We start from the raw sequence: 23,855 nt of genomic DNA on the forward strand, positions 1-23,855 counted from the left end.
TAGGACTTTAATTCATCTTGAATTAAATGTTACATATAGTGAAAGATAGGAACCCTGCTTCATTCTTCTGCATGTGACTATCCAATTTCCCACCACAATTTATTGAATAGAGCTACATTTTCCCAGTATGTTGTTGTCTACTTTTTCAAAGATCATTTGGTTGTAAATAGATGGCTTTATATTTGAGTTTCCTCTTCGTTTATCCTAATACCATACTATTTTGGTTAAGATAGCCTTGTAGCATAATTTGAAACCTGGTAGTGTGCTGCCTCCCAATTTGTTCTTTCTGCTTAAGATTACTGTAGTAGTCAGACTCTTTTGGCTCCAAATGAAGCTTGGGATTATTCTTTGTGTGTGTAATCTGTGAAATATGACATTGATATTTTGATGGGGATTGTGTTGAATCTGTAAATTACTTTAGGCAATATGGACATTTTAACCCTGTTTATTCTTCTAATAAATCTATACATTGTAAATGCCTAGAAAGCAGAAACTGTCTGCTTTATGATTATAATCCTAGCCTTCGTTGAGCCCTTCTGCACATAGTGGACTCTTGATAGATAATAGTTACATGGATAAAGATACAGAGTATGATAATTAAGATAGTGAATATGTGAGTCTGGGGCAATGGAATTTTAGAAAAGCTAGTGTTAGAGAGAGCTGGAGTGAGCAAACTTTGTTGTTCAAACATGCATGACGAATGAGGGGGAGCTTTCTAGGTAATAAAGAAAAGAAGCCTATTGTAGACAGAGAGAGTACACATGCAAAGACCAAGGAAGGGGAAGAGAAAAGTCAAGTATTTGAGAAAAAGCTATTAATTCAGAGAAAATAAAGGAGTTTCTATGTGATTGGAATTTAAGGTATGTCACAATGAGTTTACACATGTTTGTTTAGGGGGGAAAATGTTGATGATGTTTTTCAAATCACTTTGAGTTCATGTCAGTGTCTAAAATTGGCTTCAAACTTCACAGTGACAAAGGAAATACTTAATAACTAGAATAACTTTAAGAATGCCATTCCCAGGTGAAGTTTGTCCTCTACTTCTCAGGGCAAGAGTGTGATCAGAAGAAGGAGGTCAGTAAGAGAAATGAAATTTCCTAATTGAAAAAGTCAGAATGATCTTCCACTTCTTTTCAGAAAAAAAGGAATCAGAAAAATCCATCGTGGCTCAACTATGATGTAAAGCTTCCCCAAAATTAATGGAAAACAATATTTGTAGCAGGAAAAAGCTACAAGGTCATTTTTACAAGACAACACCTGTGATATCCCCCAAAAAAGAATGGTTGAATATTTCTTTTAAGAGAGTAATTTTTCTGGGCTTAGCTACAGCTAAAGGTTAGTTATGCATGTTTATTTCCTTATATATTGCTTCTGAAAATTAATTTCAGTAACAGTAATTAATGATGTATTGGGGTTAGTGCTTTGTTATTTTTTTCCCACAGTGATTCTCACATAGATATTTCAATGTGTGGCAGCTTCTGAAGTTCTAATAATGAGGTTTATGGAAAACCTTGCCACTTGAATACCCAGGTCATTCCTAGGTACCTTGTGACAGCTATCCAAATTTTGCTAACATTACTAGACTTTTGCTTAAAATTCATTGTCTAAAGGGACAGGTAATGGAGATTGAATCAGCCTCAGTGACCCCTTTTGCATCCCTGAATAGGTGAAGCTCTTGTCAGTCTGTGCATTTGCACAGGCAGCCCGTACCAGACTGTATTAGCTTCCTAAGTCTACAAATTACCACAAACTGAGAAGCTTAAAGCAACAGAAACTTATTCTCTCATTTTCTCTCAGCTAGAGTCCAATATCGAGGGGTCGGCAGAACCTGGTCCCTCTGAAACCTATGGGAGAATCTGTCTTTGATACTTCCTATCTCCTGGGAAGAATACTTTGCCAGCAATCCTTAGTGTTTTTGGCTCGTAGCTGCGTCAGTCCGATATTGGCCTCTTGTCACATGGCACTCTCTCAGTATATTTCTGTCTTCATATGGCTATTTTTTTAATAAGGAGACCAGTCAGATTGCATAAGGGGCCCACTCAACTCCACTTTGACATCATCTTAACATCTTACATCCACAATGACACTATTTCCTAATATATCACATTCTAGGATATTGGGAATTAAGGCTTCAACATATCCTTTTTGAAGGGAGGGAGGGGCACAATATAATATCTAATACAAAGTGTGAACCTCTTGGGGACAGAAAATTCTTGTATAGCTTTATATGCCCAAGGTGCAGCCAATATCTAGCCCAGCAGGTGTTGAGTAAACCATCGTTAAATGAATGAAGATGGCACACGCAAATACTCTGTTCCATTCTGAGAAAGGATAATCGAGTCTGTTTATCCGAACTAAGAGCATCTACCTGATCTGGATCTGCTTCTATGTCTCCACTGTCCTACTAAAACCAGACCTTCCAGTCAGTGAGAATATTTGCTTTTCTTAAAGGGCTACATATTCTTTCACTTCTTTGATTTGTGTTTTTCTTTATGAATTAAAAATCCTCTCACCACCTAATGTCTCTCTATCAAATCAGTGCTCTCCTGCCTACTATAAAAAGTATCCCATGTTGAGGATGAATGTTATTATAATTAATTATTTTCCTTACCTCCTTGTCTACCTAGGATAAGAGCTCCACAAAGTCAGGAACTAAGTTGTATTTATGGTTACATTTCCAGCACCAATCACAGCACCAGAAGTGGACTGACTGAAAACTCTAGGCCTCTCATTGCACAAGCCTCTTTAAGCCCTTATGTGTTATGCCAGACACTTTGCTGGGTAATGGGAACACAGATACCAGGAAAAGGGAGCTCGTATTTTTAAGTACTTTTTAGATGTTAGACCCTAGGATTCTGGGTGAATAAGAAATTCATGTTACATGGGTAGCATTATATTCTTTTTTCATAAAGAGGGACCCTCATATTATAAACCTTCAGATCCATAAAACCTGCATCTGCCCCTGCACAGAACCTATTATGATGAATGAGGTAATTAACAAAGCAGCTAATTCTAGTCATATTTTCATGGGCAATTTAAATGTAATCTCTTTCATCAAGCCTTCCATGGACCCCTATCCAGAAATTATTTATCTCTCTTCGAGACCCTCATAGCCCTTATGCATCTCCTTTTTTACTTATTGCATCAAAACGTAGTTTGAGATAATTGTCTTTTTCCTCCACAATATTTGAATTTTTTTCCTGATTTTGTTTTTTATTTTTCTTTATTTCAAATTAATGTGAGAGTATAAATTTTTAGGTTACATTGTTCTCATTTCCGAGGTAGAGTTCAAGTTGTGAAGAGCCCTTCCCCTGGGGGCATGCTCAACACCCTTGCTTTGTGCACATTAGGTGAGATTCCACCCTATGCCCTCTATCTTCCTGCCAATCTCAGCCCCCTCTCCCTCCTCACCCCTTCCCTTTGATAAACTAAATTTGTGTTTGAACATTTATTTGTATGGGTGTAAAATTGTTTATATACTGGTTTCATATTAGTATTGAGTATATTGGACTTTTTTTTCCATTCTTGAGATACTTTACTATAAAGAATGTGTTTCAACTCAATCCAGGTAAACATAAATGATGTAAAGTCTTCATTTTTTCTTATGTCTGATTATTATTCCATAGTACACATATGCCACAGTTTGTTAATCCATTCACAGGTTGATGGGTATTTGGGTTGCTTCTATGACTTGACAATTATATATTGAGCTGCAATAAAAGTTCTGGTGCAAATGACTTTGTGGTAAAATGATTTTTGTTCTTCTGGGTGGATACCCAGTAATGGGATTGTGGGATCAAATGGAATTTGATCTTTGAGAATTCTCTATACTTCTTTCCATGAAGGTGCTATTAGTTTACAATCCCATCAGAAGTGCTAAAGTGTTGCTCCACATCCATGCCAGTATATACAGATTTTGGACTTTGCACTGTGGGCTAATCTCTCTGGAGTTAGGAGATATCTCATTTGGTGGTTTTGATCTGCATTTCTCTGATGATTAAAGATGATGAGCATTTTTTCATGTTTGTTGGCTATTCATCTGTCATCTTAGAAGTTTTTGTTCAAGTCTCTTGCCCACTTAGAAATGCAGTTGTTTGCTCCTTTCTTGTTGATTAATTTGAGTTCTCTGTAGGTACTAGTTATCAGGCCTTCACCAGATTCATAACATTCAAAAATCTTCTCCCATTCCAAACGCTATCTATTCCCTTGGGCTGTGGTACCCTTAGCTATACAGAAGCTTTTTAGCTTGATCAAATCCCAGTTATTTATTTTGGTGTTGGTACAACTGCCATGGGGATCTTCCTCATAAAATCCTTTCCTAGGCCAATATTTTCAACCATTTTCCCCACACTCACTTCTAGGGTTTTTATTGTTTTGTGTCTTAAATTTAAACCTTTTATCCAGTGAGAATCAATTTTTATCAATGGTGAGTGATTTGGGTCCAGTTTCAGTTTTCTGTACATGTTCAACCAGCAATCCTAGCATGGTTTGTTAAATAGGGATTCTTTTCCCCAGTGCATATTTTTGTTAGGCTTATCAACAATCAAATGACAACATGTGTCTGGGTTCCTTGCTAGATTCTTTATTCTAGTCCGTAGATCTATGTCTCTATTTTTGTGCCAGTACCATGCTGTTTTGATCACCATAGACTTGTATTATAACCTGAAGTCTGGAACATGATGCATCCAAATTTGCTTTTACTTCTAAGAATTATATTGTCTATTCAGTTTTTTTCTGGTTCCATATGAAATGAAGTACTGATTTTTCAAGTCCTTCAAAGTATGACATTGGTACTTTGATGAGGATTGCATTAAATCCGTAGATTGCTTTGTGTGGTGTGGATACTAACAATGTTGATTCTTCCCAGCCACATAGATGGTATGTTCTTCCATTTGTTAACATCTTCTGCTATTTATTTTCTCAGGGTTTCATAGTTCTCCTTATAGAGATCTTCCATGTTCTTTGTTAGATTATGTTCTCAGGTATTTCATCTTTGGTGCTACTATAAAAGGTATAGAGTCTTTGATTTTTTTCTCAGGTTGACTGTTGTTAGCATATAGGAAGGCTACTGATTTGTGGGCCTTGATTTTGTATCTCCAGATGCTGCTATATTCCTTGATCACTTCTAAGAGCTTTGTAATGGAATCCCTGTGGTATTCCAGGTATAAGATTATGTCATCCACAAAAAGTGAGAGTTTGACCTCATCTGCCTCCATTAGAATACCGTTGATCTCCTTCTCTTGCCTGATTGCAATGGCTAGGATATCTAGAACTATGTTGAATAGCAATGGTAACAGTGAACATACTTGTCTAGTTTCAGATCTTAGTGAAAACGCTTTCAGTTTTACTCTATTCAATATAATATTAGCTGTGAGTTTGTTATAGTGGCCTCTTTCAGTTTAAAAAATGTCCCACTTCAGCCTATTTTCTTAATTTTTCGTACCAAGAAAGGATGCTGGGATATTATCAAAAGCCTTTCTGCATCAATTGAGAGGATCATATGGTCTTTTTTTATTTCATTTATGTGGTGAATTATATTTATGGATTTATCTATGTTGAACTAATCTTGTATGCCAGGGATAAAACCCATTCAATCATGTTGTATAACTTTTTTAATGTGTTGCTGTACTCTGCTTGCTAAGATCTTATTGAATATTTTTGCATTGATATTAATGACATTGGTCTATAGTTTTCTTTTTTTTTGTTGGGTCCTTTCCAAGTTTGAGGATCAGGGTGATATTTGCTTAGAATGTGTTAGGGAGGATTCCTTCCTTTTTTACATTTTGTAATAGATTATGAAATATAGGAACTAGTTCTACTTTGAAAGTTTGGTAGAATTCTGATGTGAAACTATCTGGTTCAGGGCTTTTCTTTATTGGGATATTTTGTATAACTGATGCTATTTCAGTGCTTGATATAGGTCTATTCAAAATTTCTAATTCTTTCTGGTTGAGTTTAGAAAGGTGAGGTGCTTCCAGGCATTGGTCCATTTCCTCTACACTTTCATATTTCTGGGAACAGAGTTTTTTGTAGTACTGGTTGAGGATCTTTTGTATTTCTGTGGTGTCTGTTGTTATTTCCCCTTTATTGTTTCTGAGTGAAGTTATTAGAGATCTTACTTTTCTGTTTCTGGTTAGTCAGGGCAAGGGTTTATCAATTTTATTAATCTTTTCAAAGAACTAGCTTTTTGTTTCACTGATCTTCTGAACAATTCTTTTGTTTTCAATTTCATTTAATTTTGCTCTAATTTTGGTTGTTTCTTTTCTTCTGCTGGGTTTGAGATTTAATTGTTCTTCCTTTTTCAGTTACTTAAGATAGTCCATTAGGTTATTGATTGGCTCTCTTTCAGTTTTCTTGATGAAAACATCTAATGCTATACATTTTCCTCTTAGGATTGCCTTTGCAGTATCCCACAGGTTTTGATAGTTTGTGTTTTCAACATCATTTTGTTCCAGAAATCTATGATTTCCTTCTTAATCTCATCCTTGACCCAGGTGTTGTTCATCAGAAGATTATTTAGTTTCTATGACTTTATTTGAGTATGAAGATTTCTGTTGCTGTCAAGTTCAACTTTTATTCCATGATGATGCAAGAAGATACAAGAAATAATTTCTATTCTTTTAAATTCATTGAGGTTAGACTCATGTCCTAAGGTATGATCAATTTTGGAGGATGATTCATGGGCTGATGAAAAGAATGTGTATTCATTTTCTTGCAATGAAATGTTCTGTATTTGTCTGTTAGGTCATGTCTAGAATCATGAATCATGTCTAAGTCCAGTATTTATTTGTTTAGTTTCTCCTTGGAGGATGGGTCTGCTACTGCCATAGGAGTGTTAAAATCTCCAACTATTATAGCACAGGAAGATATCATATTGTTCGGATCAGTTAGCGTTTGCTTTATAAATTGTGCATAAATGTTAATTATTGAAATTTCTTCATTTTGTGTGCTGCCCTTGACAAGTATTTAGTGTCCATCCTTGTCTTTCCTTATTTTTGTTGGTTTAAATCCAATTGTGTCTGCAAGTAATATTGCAACCCCTACTTTTTTTTCCAATTTCCATTTGCCCAGATTAATGTTTTTCATATCTTCACCCTGAATCTTGTTTTATTTTTTGAGGTGAGATGTGTTTCTTGGAGATAACAGATATCTGGCCTGACGTTTTATATCCAATTAGCCATCCTGTGCCTCTTTAGAGGAGAATTCAAGCCATTCCCATTAATTGGGAGAATGGATAGGTATGGTGGAGTTTGGGTCATCTTGGTTGTTAGAGGTCCAGAGTTTATTTTTATCCCTTTCACAATTATGGAAGCTAGGCTTTGTTCTTTAATTTCTAGGTAAGTTTACTTTGGTGGTGGACCATCATTCTGTTCCCTATGAAGAATGAGTCTGAGCACTTCTTATAAAGCTATTCTCATTATGGCAAATTTTCTCAACATTTGGATATCAGCAAAATATTTCATTTCTCCATTACAAATGAAACTCAGTTTAGCAGGACACAGGATCCTGGGCGGAAAATTGTTTTGTTTAAGAAGGTTAAAGGTTTATGACCATCCTCTTTTAAACTAAAAAGTTTCAGCTGAAAGATCTGCAGTCATCCTGATATTTTTGTCTTTGTAGATAAGACTTTTCTTATGCCTGGCTGCCTGCAGGATTTTCTCCTTCATATTAACTTTGGCAAAGTTAATTTCAAAGTGTCTAGGAAATGCTTTGTTTGGATTAAGTTGTGTTGGGGTTCTGAAACTATCTACTATCTAAATTTCTATGTCTTTCACAATGCTTGGGAAATTTTCCATCATAATGTCTTGGAGGAGAGTTTCCATGCCTTTAGGACCATCCTCTTTTCCTTCAGGAATCCCTACAATTTAAATATTTGATCTTTTGGAATTATCCTATAACTCTCTCCAGGAATATTCTGTTTATGGTCTCCTTTTTTCTGCCTCTTTGAATGCTTGAGATAGTTCAAAAGTCTTGTCTGAAATTCTTTCCTCTCCCTGTTCAACTCTATTACAGGGGGAGGGGGGGAGTTTTCTGTGTTTCAAAACTTTTCAAATGCCGTTTTCCTTTCTTAAGTTCTGCTGTATCTTTCCTCATTATGTCCATATCCATGGTGACTTTGTCTTGGAATTTATTAGTTTCTTGAGACAAATTTAAAACTATTTTTTGGATTTCCATTTCATCTTTTCCTCCGTTCCAATCATCTTATTTGCCATCCTTATTCTGAATTCTACTTCTGACATTTTAGTAATTTCTCTATGGATGGTATTTTCTGTTGTATCTCCTTTATAATCTCTTGGGGGAGTTGATCTGCTCTGATTTTTTATGTTGCCAATGTTGTTTTGCTGGTTCCTTTCCATGAGTATTTTCAGCTTTTTTTTTAATATATTACTTTTTTTAGTTCAAATGATGGGTTGTTCCTAAATAATTGTTGACAGGTAATCTAGTTGGGGCCCCTTAGGTAATACTATACTAACTTATTTGACAAATAAAACTGGCAGGGTGAGACCAGATTGGGAGGCCCCAGGAACTAGAGCTAACTACCTCTTCTCTAATGAGATGGGACTTGTGATTATGGCTTTTTTCCTCCAGCCTCACAAAGTTCCCTTTCAGAGCTACAGTCAGAGACTCTGAAGGCTGGTTTGGTGAGATAGTGCACCTGACTCTATCTTGCTATCAGTCTACCCTCTACCCAATAATCCTAAGGAGTCATGGTATTTCACTAGAATCTCTGCTGGGTGAAGATATAAATGCCTATGGCCCCGCCCCTCACTGGCAATAGCTGGAGGAAGGAAATCTGCAATCAGACCTGCTGAATCCATCCCTCACTGCTACAACACCACTGCTGCTCAAAGACAAACAAGTAGCGAATCTGCAGCCCCAGACAGTGGTGCCAGTATAACAAGAATTGGCAATTGGATCTAGCCAAGAAGTCCAGTCAAACTCACCTAGGCAGCAAAAGTAAGACCCACTTAAACAAGTTCAGAGTGTCGCCAGGCAGATAGCTCTGGCAAAGCGTTCCAGTCAAGCTTGCATAGACACATGAGCAACACTCACACCAAAGAGTTCAAAGGCTCTCTAGGTTTCTAGAAAACAAAAATCCATGGGCAGATTTGTCTGACAGCTCCTCAGAGGCTGGAGAAGAGTCTTTTCTAGTGGGAGAGAAAGTCAGGAAAGTTCACTCATCTCCCTGCCAAAGTTAAAACTGTAGCTCCAGTGTTTCTGCACTGCAGTTCAGTGGCCCACATAATGCTCTGGCCTTCCAGGGAGCTCACCAAACACTCTGGCCTCTGCAGGGGCATTCCTTCAGGCAACCAGGAGAGGGGGAAAGTGTCAGCTGTGTGCTCATTATTCCAGAGAAAGTATTTGTTCACTTTTGTGCCAGGCAGGATAGAGTCAGATGTAGGACCTCTTTGGTGTAGAAGGACCAGGATTTAGCAGCTCTCTTCTGGGGTAAAGGTGAGATGTCCTTTGTTCACTACTTCCTTGTGGAAAGCCCACTTCAGATATCTCATTTAGGGGGTCTCCCATTCTCTTGACAATGGACACCTTCCAACTTGCTGGTCTGTACCTGATCTTTGTTTTCTTTCTTCCTCTTCCTTGGCCTCACTGCTTGTCTCAGCAGGGATGATGTGCTCCTCACTTTCTTACTCAACTCCCTACCTTCAGCTTCTTTGAGTTCACTTCAGTCCAATGTCTCACTCTCTAGACAGGACCCTCTGGTGAAAACTGCTTCTAGTAAGCCATCTTGACTCCTCCCCTCCTACTATATTAGAATTCCTATGAGAACTAAATCTGTGATAATAATCCTCTTCTATAACATAACATAGTACTTTGCAAATAGTGTCTATTCAATAAATATTTGAGTGGCTATTAAAAGCTGCAGATTATTTATTTATTAGTATGGTGTAGAATTTACATTACTTAGTCCATGTAGCTTTATAAAAAACCATGATATAAGTATCATCATTGTTCCCATTTTAAGAATGAGAAAACTTAGCTGGGCGTTGTGGCGGGCGCCTGTAGTCCCAGCTACTCGGGAGGCTGAGGCAGAAGAATCGCCTAAGCCCAGGAGTTGGAGGTTGCTGGAGCGACTCCACTGCACTCTACCGAGTGCGAAAAAGTGAGACTCTGTCTCTACAAAAAAAAAAAAAAAAGAATGAGAAAACTGAGGCTCAACAAGATGAATTAAATTGATCAAGGTCTTGTAGCTAGTAAGTGGAAAATCTGGGTGTTAAACTTGGATGTGTGTTTGAAGCCAAAGCAGATTATTAACCACTGCAGAGGAATAAATCATTCTTCAGGAAGTCAAATAGATACATTTCTTGTGCATAAAGAAGGTCCAGTTGGGTACTAGATTATAAATGTGCTTGCAGCACAAATCATAAATTACTTCATATACCATACAAAAGACTGTAAAGAAGATTTTATCCCCTCAGGCAGCGTAGAAAAAAAGAATGTGAGCTTTAAAGAAGGGTAATGAAATGACTGCATTTGTTTTTTATTAAGGAAATTTCTCTCATAACAATAGTATGAAGGAGAGAGTGCAAAGATGAGAGAATGTTAGGGATCCTTGGCAGAGGCCAGGTATGAAATGTCATAAGATTGAACTAAGTCAGCAATACTATGGTGATGGATGTGAGGGGCATTTCAGAGGTAAAATTGACTGCATTTTTTTGCCAATTGGAAATACTATTGAGTAATAGAGACCAAACTACAGAATTTTCCTGACCTGCAACATTGGGCAAACACCATTAACCAAGACAAGAAATAAAAAGGAAAAAAATAAATTCTGAGGCAAAATAATGATTTAATTCTGGAGCAATTGAATAGAAATTGGGAGTTTTGGAGATTGATTAGGGCTAAAATTATGAATTAGTGATTTTTTTTTCTTTTCTTGAGGCAGAGTCTCACAGCATCACAGCTCACAGCAACCTCAAACTCTTGGGCTTAAGCGATTCTCTTCCCTCAGCCTCCCAAGTAGCTGGGACTAGAGGCGCCTGCCACAACATCAGGCTATTTTCTTGTTGCAGTTGTCATTGTTGTTTAGCTGGCCCAGGCCAGGTTCGAACCCACCAACCCCAGTGCATGTGGCTGGCTCTTTACCCACTGTGCTATGGGCGCCGAGCCAAATTAGTGAATAATTAATATGGGAAAGGATGAGATCACTAATTTATTAACTCATTCAACAGATATCAAAGCTCTAATCAGTATCAGGCACTATGATAGATGCTGGGGAATAAGGGGTTCTTAATTTCATTAAGATTGCATTCTATCTCCTGAAATACCCTTTACCTTACTTTCCACTTAACTAGTTTCTACCCATCTGTTAAGCTCAGATTCCACATTCTATATGATTTATTTTTTTTCTTTAACATAGAGATCTCTCATTATCTACCATATTTATTTAGCCCTTAACATATATGACCTTGCCTATTTGATCTGCTACTTTATGTGTGACTATTTGCTTTCCAAAGGTCATAATTTTCTAGAAAGGGAGTAAGTTAGCATTTCCTGCTTACTATGTGATTTCAATATTTAATGTGCTATTTCATTTCATCTTCCAATGTCAGAAAATAGATATTATTGTTCATAATTTGCAACTGTAAAAAGATTTCAAAGCCTCCACCAAGGTTACTCAAATATTTATTGACAGGACTATGATTCAAGCCCCGCTCTATCTAGCTCCAATGCCCATAGTCTTTTCCAGTATTACAGTACACATACTATGCCCACCTAATAGATTATTACAGTACACATACTATGCCCACCTAATAGATTATTACAGTACACATACTATGCCCACCTAATAGGTATTACAATACACATACTATGCCCACCTAATAGATTATTACAGTACACATACTATGCCCACCTAATAGATTATTACAATACACATACTATGCCCACCTAACAGATTATTACAGTACACATACTGTGCCCACCTAATAGATTTTTTTTATCTCACACAGTACCAACCATAGTATATTTATATACTTATACTCAATATCTGTGTGGTGACTATTTTGCTGAAGTCAGCTTACCCTCTATTGCATATTTACTATCTAAAGCATATATTCTTCCTTCTAATTTCAGATTTCTTACCTATTATTTTAACATCATGTCCTCACATAGCAGTTCAACAAAACCCTTTTATCTTTGTGTATCTGCGTGATGTCCAATAATTTGCTTGATTGATTATTTGACTAATTGACCAAATTAACCATTATTCAAATATGAGGCATACATTATACTGTAGTTCTTCTAAGGAACCAACTCATTTAGATATCAGACATAAGTCGTAATCAACCAGCAGCTTTGAATCATATGTGGCTGACATCCAAGCAACCACTTTTGCTATGTCCTCCTCTTCATGCATACTAACATATGTCAAACCATTCTGATAAAAAAAAAAACTCTTTGATCTCCTACCACTATTCTTTCTTAAATAACATTACTCACATGAGCACAGTTTTAGAGAAATTTATTTATAGAGAAATGAAGAAGAGAAGGTTCAGGGAAGCTAGCTGGCTCTTCGCATATGATCTGGGCCTTAGACATTCTCTGAAATTTAATTTTTGTCAGTGTATCCAGAGATGATCAGGCTTATATGCTGTAATACAAAGTTATTAATTTTCTTTTTTTAATTAAATCATAGCAGTGTACATGAATACTATCATGGGGTACAGTGTACTGTTTCTGTATACAATTTGAAATACTTTCATCCAACTAGTTAACATAGCCTTCATGTCTTTTTCTTAGTTATTGTGTTAAGACATTTATATTCTACATTTAGAGAGATTCACATGTACCCTTATAGGATGAACCATAGGCGTGATCCCACCAATCAGCCTCCCTCTACCCACCATCCACCGTTCCCTCCCCTCCCTGTTCTCTTTCCCCATATTCCTGGGCTAAAATTGGGTTATCGCTTTACTATGAAAGCTATAAATTAGTTTCATAGTAGGGCTGAGTGCATATAAGTTATTAATTTTCAATGGAAAATATAAGTTCTCAAGATAATAGAATGTGCATACAATTCCCCATAGGAAAAGCACTGTGGGAAATCATATTTTAATAAGTCTGTGGCTTGGTGAGCCTGGGTTCCCAGAAATGGAAATCCACCACCCAGATGACCTTAATGTAACTGTTATTGAGCTAGGATGTCCAGATAAACTCATCTCATGTGTTATCTCAACATACCAAAGTCGCACATTCATGTCAGTACCTGGCGCTGGAGCCGTGGAGCACAACTGCCTCACAGTGTTGGAGAGACTTTGCCAAGTACTTTCTCCTACCTTCCAGGTGGATCCTCCCTCCTTTCTTCTCCTGATTTAATCAGCTGTATGAATTCTATTCCTACAGTGTAACTTCCACATTCAAATATGCCTTGATTAGTTCTGCAGGCCCTTGCTTTAAGCCAAGGTCAGGGTAAATATGTATTTTTGACATTGTTGAATAGCTACTAATTTTAGACTTTATCCTTTTGTTTGGAGTGTAGCCTTCCAGGGTTCCTAATTTTGCTCAGGGTCTCTAATCTAATCCCACCTGTGGTCTCACACAATCCTTTCTCTATGCTGCAATGAAATCTAGACACTGAAGCTCTTTGCCCTTCAATCAGCTTCTGTTCTCAGCACTCGCTTTCTTCTGAGCCAGCATTTCTGCTTCATGGTCAGCCTCTGAGGATTTCTCTTACTTGCAAGCTTAGCCATGCGTTTAAAAGTATTTCATTAACATTTTATTCAGAATTTAAGATTCTTTGTAACATCTAATATGTCAGTGACTGGACATGTAATCTCAATGTATAGTTTTCTTTAATACTTCTCAGTTTTCTAGAGGCCTTTAGCTGTTTGGCTTATCTGAGATTTAACACTTTCCCATGAGGCAAACTCATTGTCTCCATTACCTAAGCAAGGACCCTGACCTACAGAGGGCATGCGTGGGTGTCCACACATCCCTACAGAGGGCATGCGTGGGTGTCCACACATCCCTACAGAGGGCATGCGTGGGTGTCCACACATCCCTACAGAGGGCATGCGTGGGTGTCCACACATCCCTGGAGTGATGGAACCAGAACTCAATGTCATTTCCCCCAACCACTTGTTTTTACTTATTTTTTTTTTTCATGGAACATTTTTTTTTGTGTGCATATGTCTGTTCTATATTCAGCCTATACTAGTTTCCAAAACTGTCAAAATGTAAAAGGACTTTAAAACAGCACCCATAACTCAGTGGGCAAGGGCACTGGACACATGCACCGAGGGTGGTGAGTGGGAACCCTGCCCAGGTCTGCTAAGCAACAACGACAACTGCAACCAAAAAATAGCCAGGCGTTGTGGTGGGTGCCTAGAGTCCCAGCTACTTGGGAGGCTGAGGCAAGAAAATCGCTTGAGCCCAAGAGGAGGTTGCTGTGAGCTGTGATACCACAGCACTCTACCCAGGGCGACTAGTTTTCAGGACCACACAGTTTCACAGTATGCATGGATGGGTAAACAAAGTAATTTCAGAAAAGAAGAAAGGCAATGATAGTGGCATACTCAATGAAAGGACAATGTGATTTCAAAAAGAGGTGGTCAGTTCTTCTAGAGATGAAGGTGAAGGGGGCAGAATTCTTGGTTTCAATCTTGAAGGCCAAGTTCAAGTTCATCAGATAGATGAATAGCAGGAAAGGAATCCATCTATTCAAAGAGAACATCCAGAGAAAAGACAGTGAGGAGTGGTATGAGAAGCTGTGGTTGGCAATTTTGTACAACTGAAACACGGGATACGAGGGAGGACAGTGAAGTTAAGTATTGGAGAGACACATGAAGGTCAAATTACGGGAAGCTTTGAATAACATCCTTAGATGTTTAGACCTTATTCTGAAGGCATGGGTGGATCACTGTGAAAGTTTGAGACAGACTTTTATGGTCCATTATCTCACTTCTAAGAAACACAGTCAACACCATCCTTTCTAATTCACTGCACCCTTTTAAGCCATCTGGTATAAAGAGAGAAAGCCCATAGCACCCTATTCCCTTCTCCTGAAAACATCCTGCCAGCTTAGAGCATCCTCTGAGACTCCAGCTAAAAAAGATCACACTGCTGGTCATCTGCCACAGCTGGGAGCAGGTCAGGGTGGCATCTCTTCAGTTTTTCAGCATCCAATTTAAAATGATAAAGGCTTTTTGCATCATATTAAGAGAAATACATTAATAAAGCTGCATAAATGAATATAGCACATTTCATCTCCGTGATGGTAAAAGGATAAAATCTTCTTAGGTAAAGGCTGGTCGCTTTTTACTCTCAGCTAGTTTAGCTTATTACTCACATGTTTCTGGCAGCACTTGTCCTGCCCCTGGGCTATAACAAGAATTATATAGCAGATACATGGAGAGAATACTAGGGGAGGTACCACCCAGCCTAGAGTGGGGAGGCTGAGGGGAGCATCAGGGGCAGCTTCCAGAAGACCATCATCTCTGAGTTAAATCCTGAATGAGGTATAGGTGTTAAAATTTTAGACGGGGCACAGTGGCTCATACCTGTAATCCCAGCCCTTCAGGAGGCCAAAGGAGGAGGATGGCTTGAGGCCAAGGGCCAAGGGCTTAAGACCTGCAGTGACAACATAGAAAGATCCCATCTCTATACAAAAAAAATTAAAAATTATCCAGGTCTGGTGGCACATGCCTATAGTCCCAGCCACGTGAGAGACTGAGGCAGGTGGATCCCCTCAGCCCAGCAGCTTGAAGATGCAGTGAGCTATGACCATGCCACTGCACTGCAGCCGGGACAGCATAACAAGATGCTGTTTCTAAAAAGAATTAAATTAAAGTTTTACAAAAAGGTTAGAATTTTGTTCCATGGTCAATGCATACCAATGTATAATAATCACTAGCAATAGGCCCCAATGTCATCTGAATTCTGGATAATAGATGACATAGCAAATTAGAGTTGAACTCATTTCAGTTATGAAAAGTCTTGTTCTTATAAATCGGTAGTGTGTATTTATCGGGTGTTCATTGAGCAGACTCCTAGAGGTATTAGCGATACCGAGAAATGTAAAGCATGATACCGCGCCTCCAGGGAGATTATGATCTCACCTCCAGGAGATTATGACACGAGGCTCTCACACACAAAACTGTCTCCAGAAATGTGGACCATTACAGTCATCACACTCAGAGCCGTTGGCCTTGGCGATGACACGCAGGAGCGCTGTGGCTCACAGTGTTTGTGATGGGTCATCATGAAGATGATGGACCTTAGGCAGATGTGATATCAAAGGAAAAAAAATTAAGACAAAAGGAAAAGAGTAAGATAAAAGAAAAACATATTCCAGAATGGGAGAACTTGAAAAGGGAAGAACAGAGATGAGATGAGTTCGGAATAGTAAACCAACTTAAAGTTACAGAGAATGACCATGAGTCAGGTACGATACTGGGCACCCTGGAAGAGAGAGCGTGAGGCAGACAGTGAATGTGCCATTCACCTTCCAGCAGTGCCAAGTCTTACATGGGCAGGCAACAGCTGCATCTACCACAGGCATATTTGGTTTGGCCTGCATAATGCCTTTAACTTTTATTTTGATCATTGTCAAGTTTAAAAATCTCGAAAACTCATGTAAAAGTCTAGATTCTTGGCTTATCTTTTAAAAAGTGGAGAATGTGGCAACCAATGTGGCAAAGTTGTTGACTAAATTATTAGAACTGATTCAAATGATAGGAGCAGGGACAGTTAAAGTGAATTTTTGAATGTCAATTGTTTAGTAAACTATGTGTATTCTGTAATATATTATTAATATCCTTTTAAAATTCAAATCCTACTCTGGCTTATACAGAGTATAATTTTAGTTTAGTTATTAAATTTTTCATTGTTTTCTCTCCATCTAATGGACAAAGCACTACTTGTAGCAAACAGATGTGCTCTAGTTTTGCAAACCGGCTTCTAGATGCCTATTAGTTTTGTGAATGCAGGCAAGTTCACTTACATACCTAAGCATCAATAAAATAAGATCTCTGGTATTTCACAAGGTTTTGATCTTCTCACAGGAAAAATATACATGAAAACATTTGAAAATCAGGTGGTGTCTGTGGCTCAAAGGAGTAGGGCGCTGGCCCCATATACTGGAGGTGGTGGGTTCAAACTCAGCTCTGGCCAAAAACTAAAAAAAAAACAAAACAAAAACAAAAACTTGAAAATCTAGTTTTATGTGATAGGTTATTATTATAAGACACTTAAATTAGAAAAAGTAAATCATTTGAAGTGCGCTTAGGACATTTTATTTGCATACCATTTTACAGATTTATTTCATCATTTCTTCTCATTATTAAAATAAGTACCATAACTACTGTGATATAAAATACTATTTTTAAAAAGTATTAAATCTCATGAGTTGCAAAATACCATATAATTCAGTTGAGTTATATAATTCACTGAGTTATGTGGAGAACTGGCATGATCCCAGGGCTGGGACCTCTACCCAGGCTTCCCTCGAAGGGGGGAGAACTCCAGGGGCCAAGGTTCCCTGCTCTCGTCCATCCAGACCCTTTTCCTCCGCTTGTCCTCTTCCACCCACTGCAGCTGGGAGGGCCAATTGAGACTTGCAGGAATAGCTGCCTCTCATCAGCCGTGGCAGCCTCCAGGCTGGGGTTCCCGCAGAGAATGAGACACACACCTTTCCCCCGGGGACCTGCAGCGGACCCAGGGGTGCTGGTCTGGGAGTCCCTTGCCTGCTGGCTCTCCCTGAGATGGGTACCATCAGGTCAGACACATGGGGGATCCTATGCCCCCACATCTCCAGTGGATTGCTAGGGGACACAAGGGAGAGACTTGAGAGTTGGACTGGGGAGGCAAGGAGCCCACATGGGCAGAACTGATGGGAGAGGACAGTGGGGGTCCAAGCTGCAGCAATCTGGTGGAGCAACCATCCCCCTCAGGAAAGTTGTACTGTGGTCTAATGCAGGTCCCCTGGCATGAGGTGCCATCCCTATCTGACAGCAAATAGGCAGAGCAAGGAGGTATGAGGTGGAACTTATCGCTATCCCACTTTCCAGGGGGAAGCCAAACTTAAAACCTCACCCAGGGCAGCACCTGTGGCTCAAAGGAGTAGGGCGCCAGCCCATATGCTGGAGGTGGTGGGTTCAAACCTAGCCCTGGCCAAAAATTGCAAAAAAAGAAACCCTCCCCCAGCACAAGCTGTAATGAGGTGTCACTAGATGGCATTATGCTCCCCTACTCCTGGGCAGGAAGCTGAGCTTCCACCACCCCTCCATCCAGTGGCAATGAGGTAGGAGAGACGAGAAAGCAGGGCTGGCCTGCAAACCACTCTGCCTGCCAGGATGATGTCAGCACGGTCCAGTCAGAGAGCTGGACTTCTATCCAACCCATGCCAAGAAGCAGAAGGAGGGGGTTTAGGTGGTACCAGTCGTCATTCTGTTTTCTCTTTAGTGTCACTGGGTCCAAAGGAGAGCTGAGCTTCTACTCCACCCAGTGCCACAGAGTTAGAAAGAGTGGTGGGCTTCCCTCCCTCCTCTGCCCTGGCATTACTGAGGGCACGTGGGGAGCAGAACCCACATGCTTACCCAGCTAATTGAGTCTATTTAATACCAAAGCAATCATGAAAACATAAAGCAGATCAAGTCATCCTTCTCAGAGGTTCCTATTTCTCTCAGAGTAAAAGTCAAAGCTTTTAAAATGATCTTCAAAGCACTGCAAAGGATTTGTCCACTGTTGTGTCTCTGACTACAGTAGGCAAAATTCTAAGATGGCCTCACGATATCTACCTCCTGACATTATTCCTACACTTAAGTTCTCTTACATTAAAAAAAAAAAAAGATTTTGATAATGTAATGGAGGTTAGTAATCAGTTGATCTTAAAATAGGAAAATTACATGAATGTGCCTATCCTAATCACCTAACCCCTGAAGAACAATTCAATTCAATTAGTTGCAAAAGAGGAAGTCAGAGAGATTCCAAATGTGAAAAGGATTCAACGTGCTGTTGTTGGCTTAAAGGTGGCGCCATCTTATGAGAAATACGGGTGTTTTCTAAAAGTGGAGAGAGGCCCTCAACTGATGGCTAGTCAGGAAATCAAGGCCTCTGTCCTTGTGATGGTTAATTTTATATGTCAACCTGACTGGGTCATTGAGTGCCATGTATTTAAACATTTCTCTAGGTGTGTCTGTGAGAGAGTTTCTGGATAAAATTAAGATTTGAATCTGTAGACTACGGAGTAAAACAGATTGTCCTCTCCAGTGTGGGTGGGCCTCATTCAACCCACTGAAGGCCTGAATGGAACAAGAAAGCAGAGTAAGGGAGAATTTGCTTCTTCTTTCTGTCTTTAAGTTTAAACATCCGTCTTCTCCTGCCTTAGGCATAGACTCAGCCTGGATCCACACCACTGGCTCTGCTGGGCCTCAAGTTTGCCAGCTGCCAACTGGGACCATCAGCTTCTATAACCACATGAGCTAATCCCTTATTTTATATGTGTGTGTGTACATATATCATATATATACATGTATATATGTTGGTGTGTGTATATATGTATGAATGTATGTGTGTATATGTATATATGTGTGTGTTTATATGTTTATATGTGTGCATATGTATATGTGTATGTGTGTATGTATATATGTGTGTATGTATATATGCATGTGTGTATGTATATATGTGTGTATATGTATGTGTGTTTATGTTTATATATGTATGTATATATGTGTGTGTATGTATATATGTGTATATGTATATATGTGTGTATATATGTATGTGTTTATATGTTTATATGTATGTGTGTATGTATATATGTGTGCATATGTATATGAGTGTATGTATATATGTATGTTTATATGTATTTGTGTATGTTTATATCTATGTGTATATACATAGATATGTGTGTATGTTTATATGTATGTATATGTATGTGTGTGTGTTTATATGTATGTGTGTATGTATATATGTGTGCATATGTATATATGTATGAGTGTATGTATATATGTATATGTGTATACATATATGTATATATATATATTCCTATTGTTATATCAGTTCTATTTCTCTGGAGAACCCTAACCAGTACAGTCCTACAACTAAAAAAAGAAAGAAAAATTCTGCCAACAACCTAAAAGCAGATTTTTCCACAGACCTGCCCTATAAACTTTGGCTTGGCTTGGCTGAAGCCTTAACCTCAACCTCAGGAATTCTAGGCAGACAACCCAGTCAAGTTCACCCAGACTTCCAATCTACAGAAATATAAGAAAACAATGGCTATGGTTTTAAGTTGCTGAATACAGATTAAATCCTGTTACCCAGAAATAGAGCATTAATACACAGATGTTTTCATCTTTTCCCGTTCTCCTTCCCTCGTTCACTCACTTTCACCGCATTGGCCTCCTCGTTCCCCTTTGATGACACCAAGCTTCCTCCAACGTTGGGACCTCTGTGTTGACTGTTGCCTCTCGCTAGAGTGCCCTTCCTTTCAATACCTACATGGCAAGTTTCCTCCCCTCTTCCGTCTTTCCTCAAATGTTACTTTCTCAGTGAATCCTGCTCAGGCCCACTCCTACCACAACCTCTTACACGGCTCTACTTTTGCTTTTTCTCCAAAATACTTACCTCCTTACATAATGAACTTACTTAGTGCATCTATAGTTTATCAGTGGCCTACTCACATTAGAATGTAAGCCCGCAGGGGCAGAGATCATTATTTTGTTTGTAAACATTCTGAGCACCTGGAACTATTCCTGGCACAGTAGTACTTGTAGAATAAAGTGAACTAAATCTATATTAATTAATCTTTGACTTAATATATCATATTGCTATGTAACATATCACTGTGATGTGTATTTTAAACTCTTCCTCATAATAAATAAGGCTAATCATGTTGTTTATGCATGGAAATGTGACAGCACATAACAAACTTTCTTGGTCATTAGCATAAAAATATATCGGGTGGTTTTTATTATTCTTCCATCACTCAGAGAAGAGAAACTTCAGTGATTGGAACTGCTATGTTTGGGAGATGGGGGGGGTGATACAAAAAGATACCTTTGCCAAACCTACAGCTTGCAGAACACATTTTTTTTTTTAAAAAAACTGCTGATACAGAAAATTCAACAAGATGCCTTTTAAGATACCTTGCAGTTCTCTAATTTCCTAATTTTCTGACCAGTACACAAACTCAGTGAACTATTTGCTCAAGATTTGAGGAAGATTTGAGCCTTTTTGTTGATCATCTTTCAAATCTGCATTTACCGGCCTCTCTGAGGACCCAGATTCCTATCTTTTGTCTCCACCTGCTTCAGAACATCATCCCTGTCCCACCATTACCTGGAACTGGGCATTCAGAATCACGCTCCTCCTCATGACCCCGGATCCCACTCCCACCTCCTTCTGCCAGTTGGATTCGCTCTCCTCCTTTTCCGAAGCCTAAGTCAATCTCCGAACCCATTGCTTTTCCTTTCAAATCTCCTCTTTCTTCTTGCCCTTTCTTGTTATTATCACTGCTGTCACCTGTGTTTAAGCTGGGACCTCCTCCCTGGACAACCTTCCGCACGGTTTTCCTCTCGTCAAATCTGTGCCTCGCTCACCGTCAGTGCCACACGTGACCATTTGTTAATCTCCCTGAAATGGTTTTAAATTTTCTTAATGCCTCAGAATCTTCCACTGAAGATTAGAAGAATACATTTTAATTAACCCTCAAACAAACAACAAACCCACAGGCTGTCATATATTTTTCATGATCCGGACATTCAGTCTAGTCTCTTATCCCCTGAAATCCCACTGAGCACTGTCCTGGGTTTCAGTACAAGAACAGGCATTCTAGACAAAGAAAAAGTGGAAGTAAAAGTAGCTTAAGAAAATGTTTTAGAAATCAGGAATGATTTTGCATGGTATTTTGGTAGTGTTAAGTGAGGAGCTCCGACATCTGTCCTGGTATCAGCCTCCTTCTTCAGGTGCAAACATGTCTGTCTTCAGGAAACCATTTTCATAGGTAGCAAATTGCTGATATTGTACATCCTCCTAATGAAAGTAAAGCAACCTGAATCTCAAGCAGATCCCCCTGTGAGCTGTGTTCTCTGTTTTCTGCAGGGAGCCCCGCAAGGTGGTCCTGCACAAAGGCTCCACTGGCCTGGGCTTCAACATCGTGGGCGGGGAAGATGGAGAAGGGATTTTTGTATCCTTCATTCTGGCCGGGGGCCCAGCAGACCTGAGTGGGGAGCTGCAGAGAGGAGACCAGATCCTATCGGTGAGTATTTCTCTTTAGTCTTCATTCCCTCCGTGTCTAACACTATCTGTGAAAAGGTCACTTTCAATTATGACACCAGAAGCGCCTGAATTAAAAAGCAAGCAAGGATAAGAGGATTATGGGTTCAAGTGCATGCCCCCATTTAAATGGTGTTCAGGTATTTAACGCCTGTTACACTTACTTCCCTCAGATAAGGGTGAAGGTGCTCATGTTTTCTTTTAGATTTTCTAAGACACATTTGCATCTAAGAAAACATGCCTTTTTTTAATAGTATATTACTCGTTTTATTAAAAAACAGATTTTTCCTCCAAACTCATGACCATAATCTAAAAACTGCACCTATAATGAATATAGTTTAGTGCATATAACAATTTTTAAAAAACACACACACACAACAAAAATCATTTTACAACAAAGACATTTGCACCAGAATGTTTACTGCAGCCCAATTTATACTTGCCAAGTCACACAAGCAGCCCAAATGCCCATCAACCCACGAGTGGATTACCAAATTGTGGCATATGTACACCATGGAATACTATGCAGCCACAAGAAAAGACGGAGACTTTACATCTTTTAAATTGACCTAGATGGAGTTGGAACATATTCTTCTTAGTACAGTAACTCAGGAATGGAAAAGTACCGGATGTGCTCAATACTATTATGAAACCAACATATAATCACTTACACATTCATACAAATGATAAAACACAAAGATAGTCCAGCAAGAAGGAGGGGAGAGGAGGGGGGGACAGGGAGGGAGGAGGGAGAGCATTTGGTGGCATCTCTCCTAATGCTCACAATGCAAGGGTAAATTTCAAAATAACTAAGAGTAAATGATAAATGCCTTACCACAAAAAAGAGTAATTAAGTGAACTGATGGTTATGTTTATCAGTTTGATTTAAGCATTCCACATCGTATATCAAGTCATCACATTGTACCCCCTAATGTATGCAGTTATGATCGAATAAAAAATTAAATTAAAAAAATGCGTAAGATCATGCTATCGACAGTTTGCTGATGGTGATGAGTGGTAGCAGCAGTACCTAAACTTAAGAATTGTCAGCCTCAATTTATTAAGCACCTTTTATTTATCACTCATCTTATTAAAGTGATTTTTAAAACTACTTTATTGAGGTATAATTGACATACAAAAAGCTGTACATATTAAATGTATACAACTTAGTGAGTTTAGACATAATGTATACACTCAGGAAATGATCACCATAACGTACACCAGAAACATATCCATTATCTCCAAAAGTTTCTTCCTGACCTCTTTATTTATCATGTTGTGTGAATGGGACAAGAACACTTTGATAAGAACATCCTCTCAGCAAATTTTTAAATATACGATATTGATAACTACAGGTGCTAGTGTACAGTAGATGTCTAGTGTTTGTTTATCTTGCATAGCTATGAAAATAATTTTTAATTCTCACAAGCACCCTGAATGGTATTGCACCATGATCAGAGGAAGAGAATAAGACTCAGAGCGATTGAGTAGCTTGCCAAAGTTCACCTGACTAGAGAGAGTCAATGCTGGGGTATAAACGTTCATTTGTAATGTCCACCACACCCACCTCTCCCTTCCCTTCCTCCCTTCCTTCTTCCCTCCCTCCATCCCTTTCTTCCATT

The 23,855-nt window shown here is 38.8% G+C and overlaps 1 protein-coding gene across 4 annotated transcripts in view; it reads left to right on the forward strand.

The window, feature by feature from the left end:
- DLG2 (discs large MAGUK scaffold protein 2) overlaps positions 1-23,855 on the forward strand; it is a 2,018,366-nt gene that overhangs the window by 1,639,516 nt on the left and 354,995 nt on the right. For all 4 annotated transcript variants that reach the window (XM_023511782.1, XM_023511784.1, XM_003780855.3 and 1 more), the window contains one exon: positions 22,060-22,216. In XM_023511782.1, the coding sequence (XP_023367550.1) occupies positions 22,060-22,216 (157 nt within the window). The remainder of the gene's footprint in view (positions 1-22,059; positions 22,217-23,855) is intronic.

Source organism: Otolemur garnettii, unplaced genomic scaffold, assembly GCF_000181295.1.
Source record: "Otolemur garnettii isolate 467f Iridium unplaced genomic scaffold, OtoGar3 scaffold00001, whole genome shotgun sequence".
Classification (NCBI taxonomy): domain Eukaryota; kingdom Metazoa; phylum Chordata; class Mammalia; order Primates; family Galagidae; genus Otolemur; species Otolemur garnettii.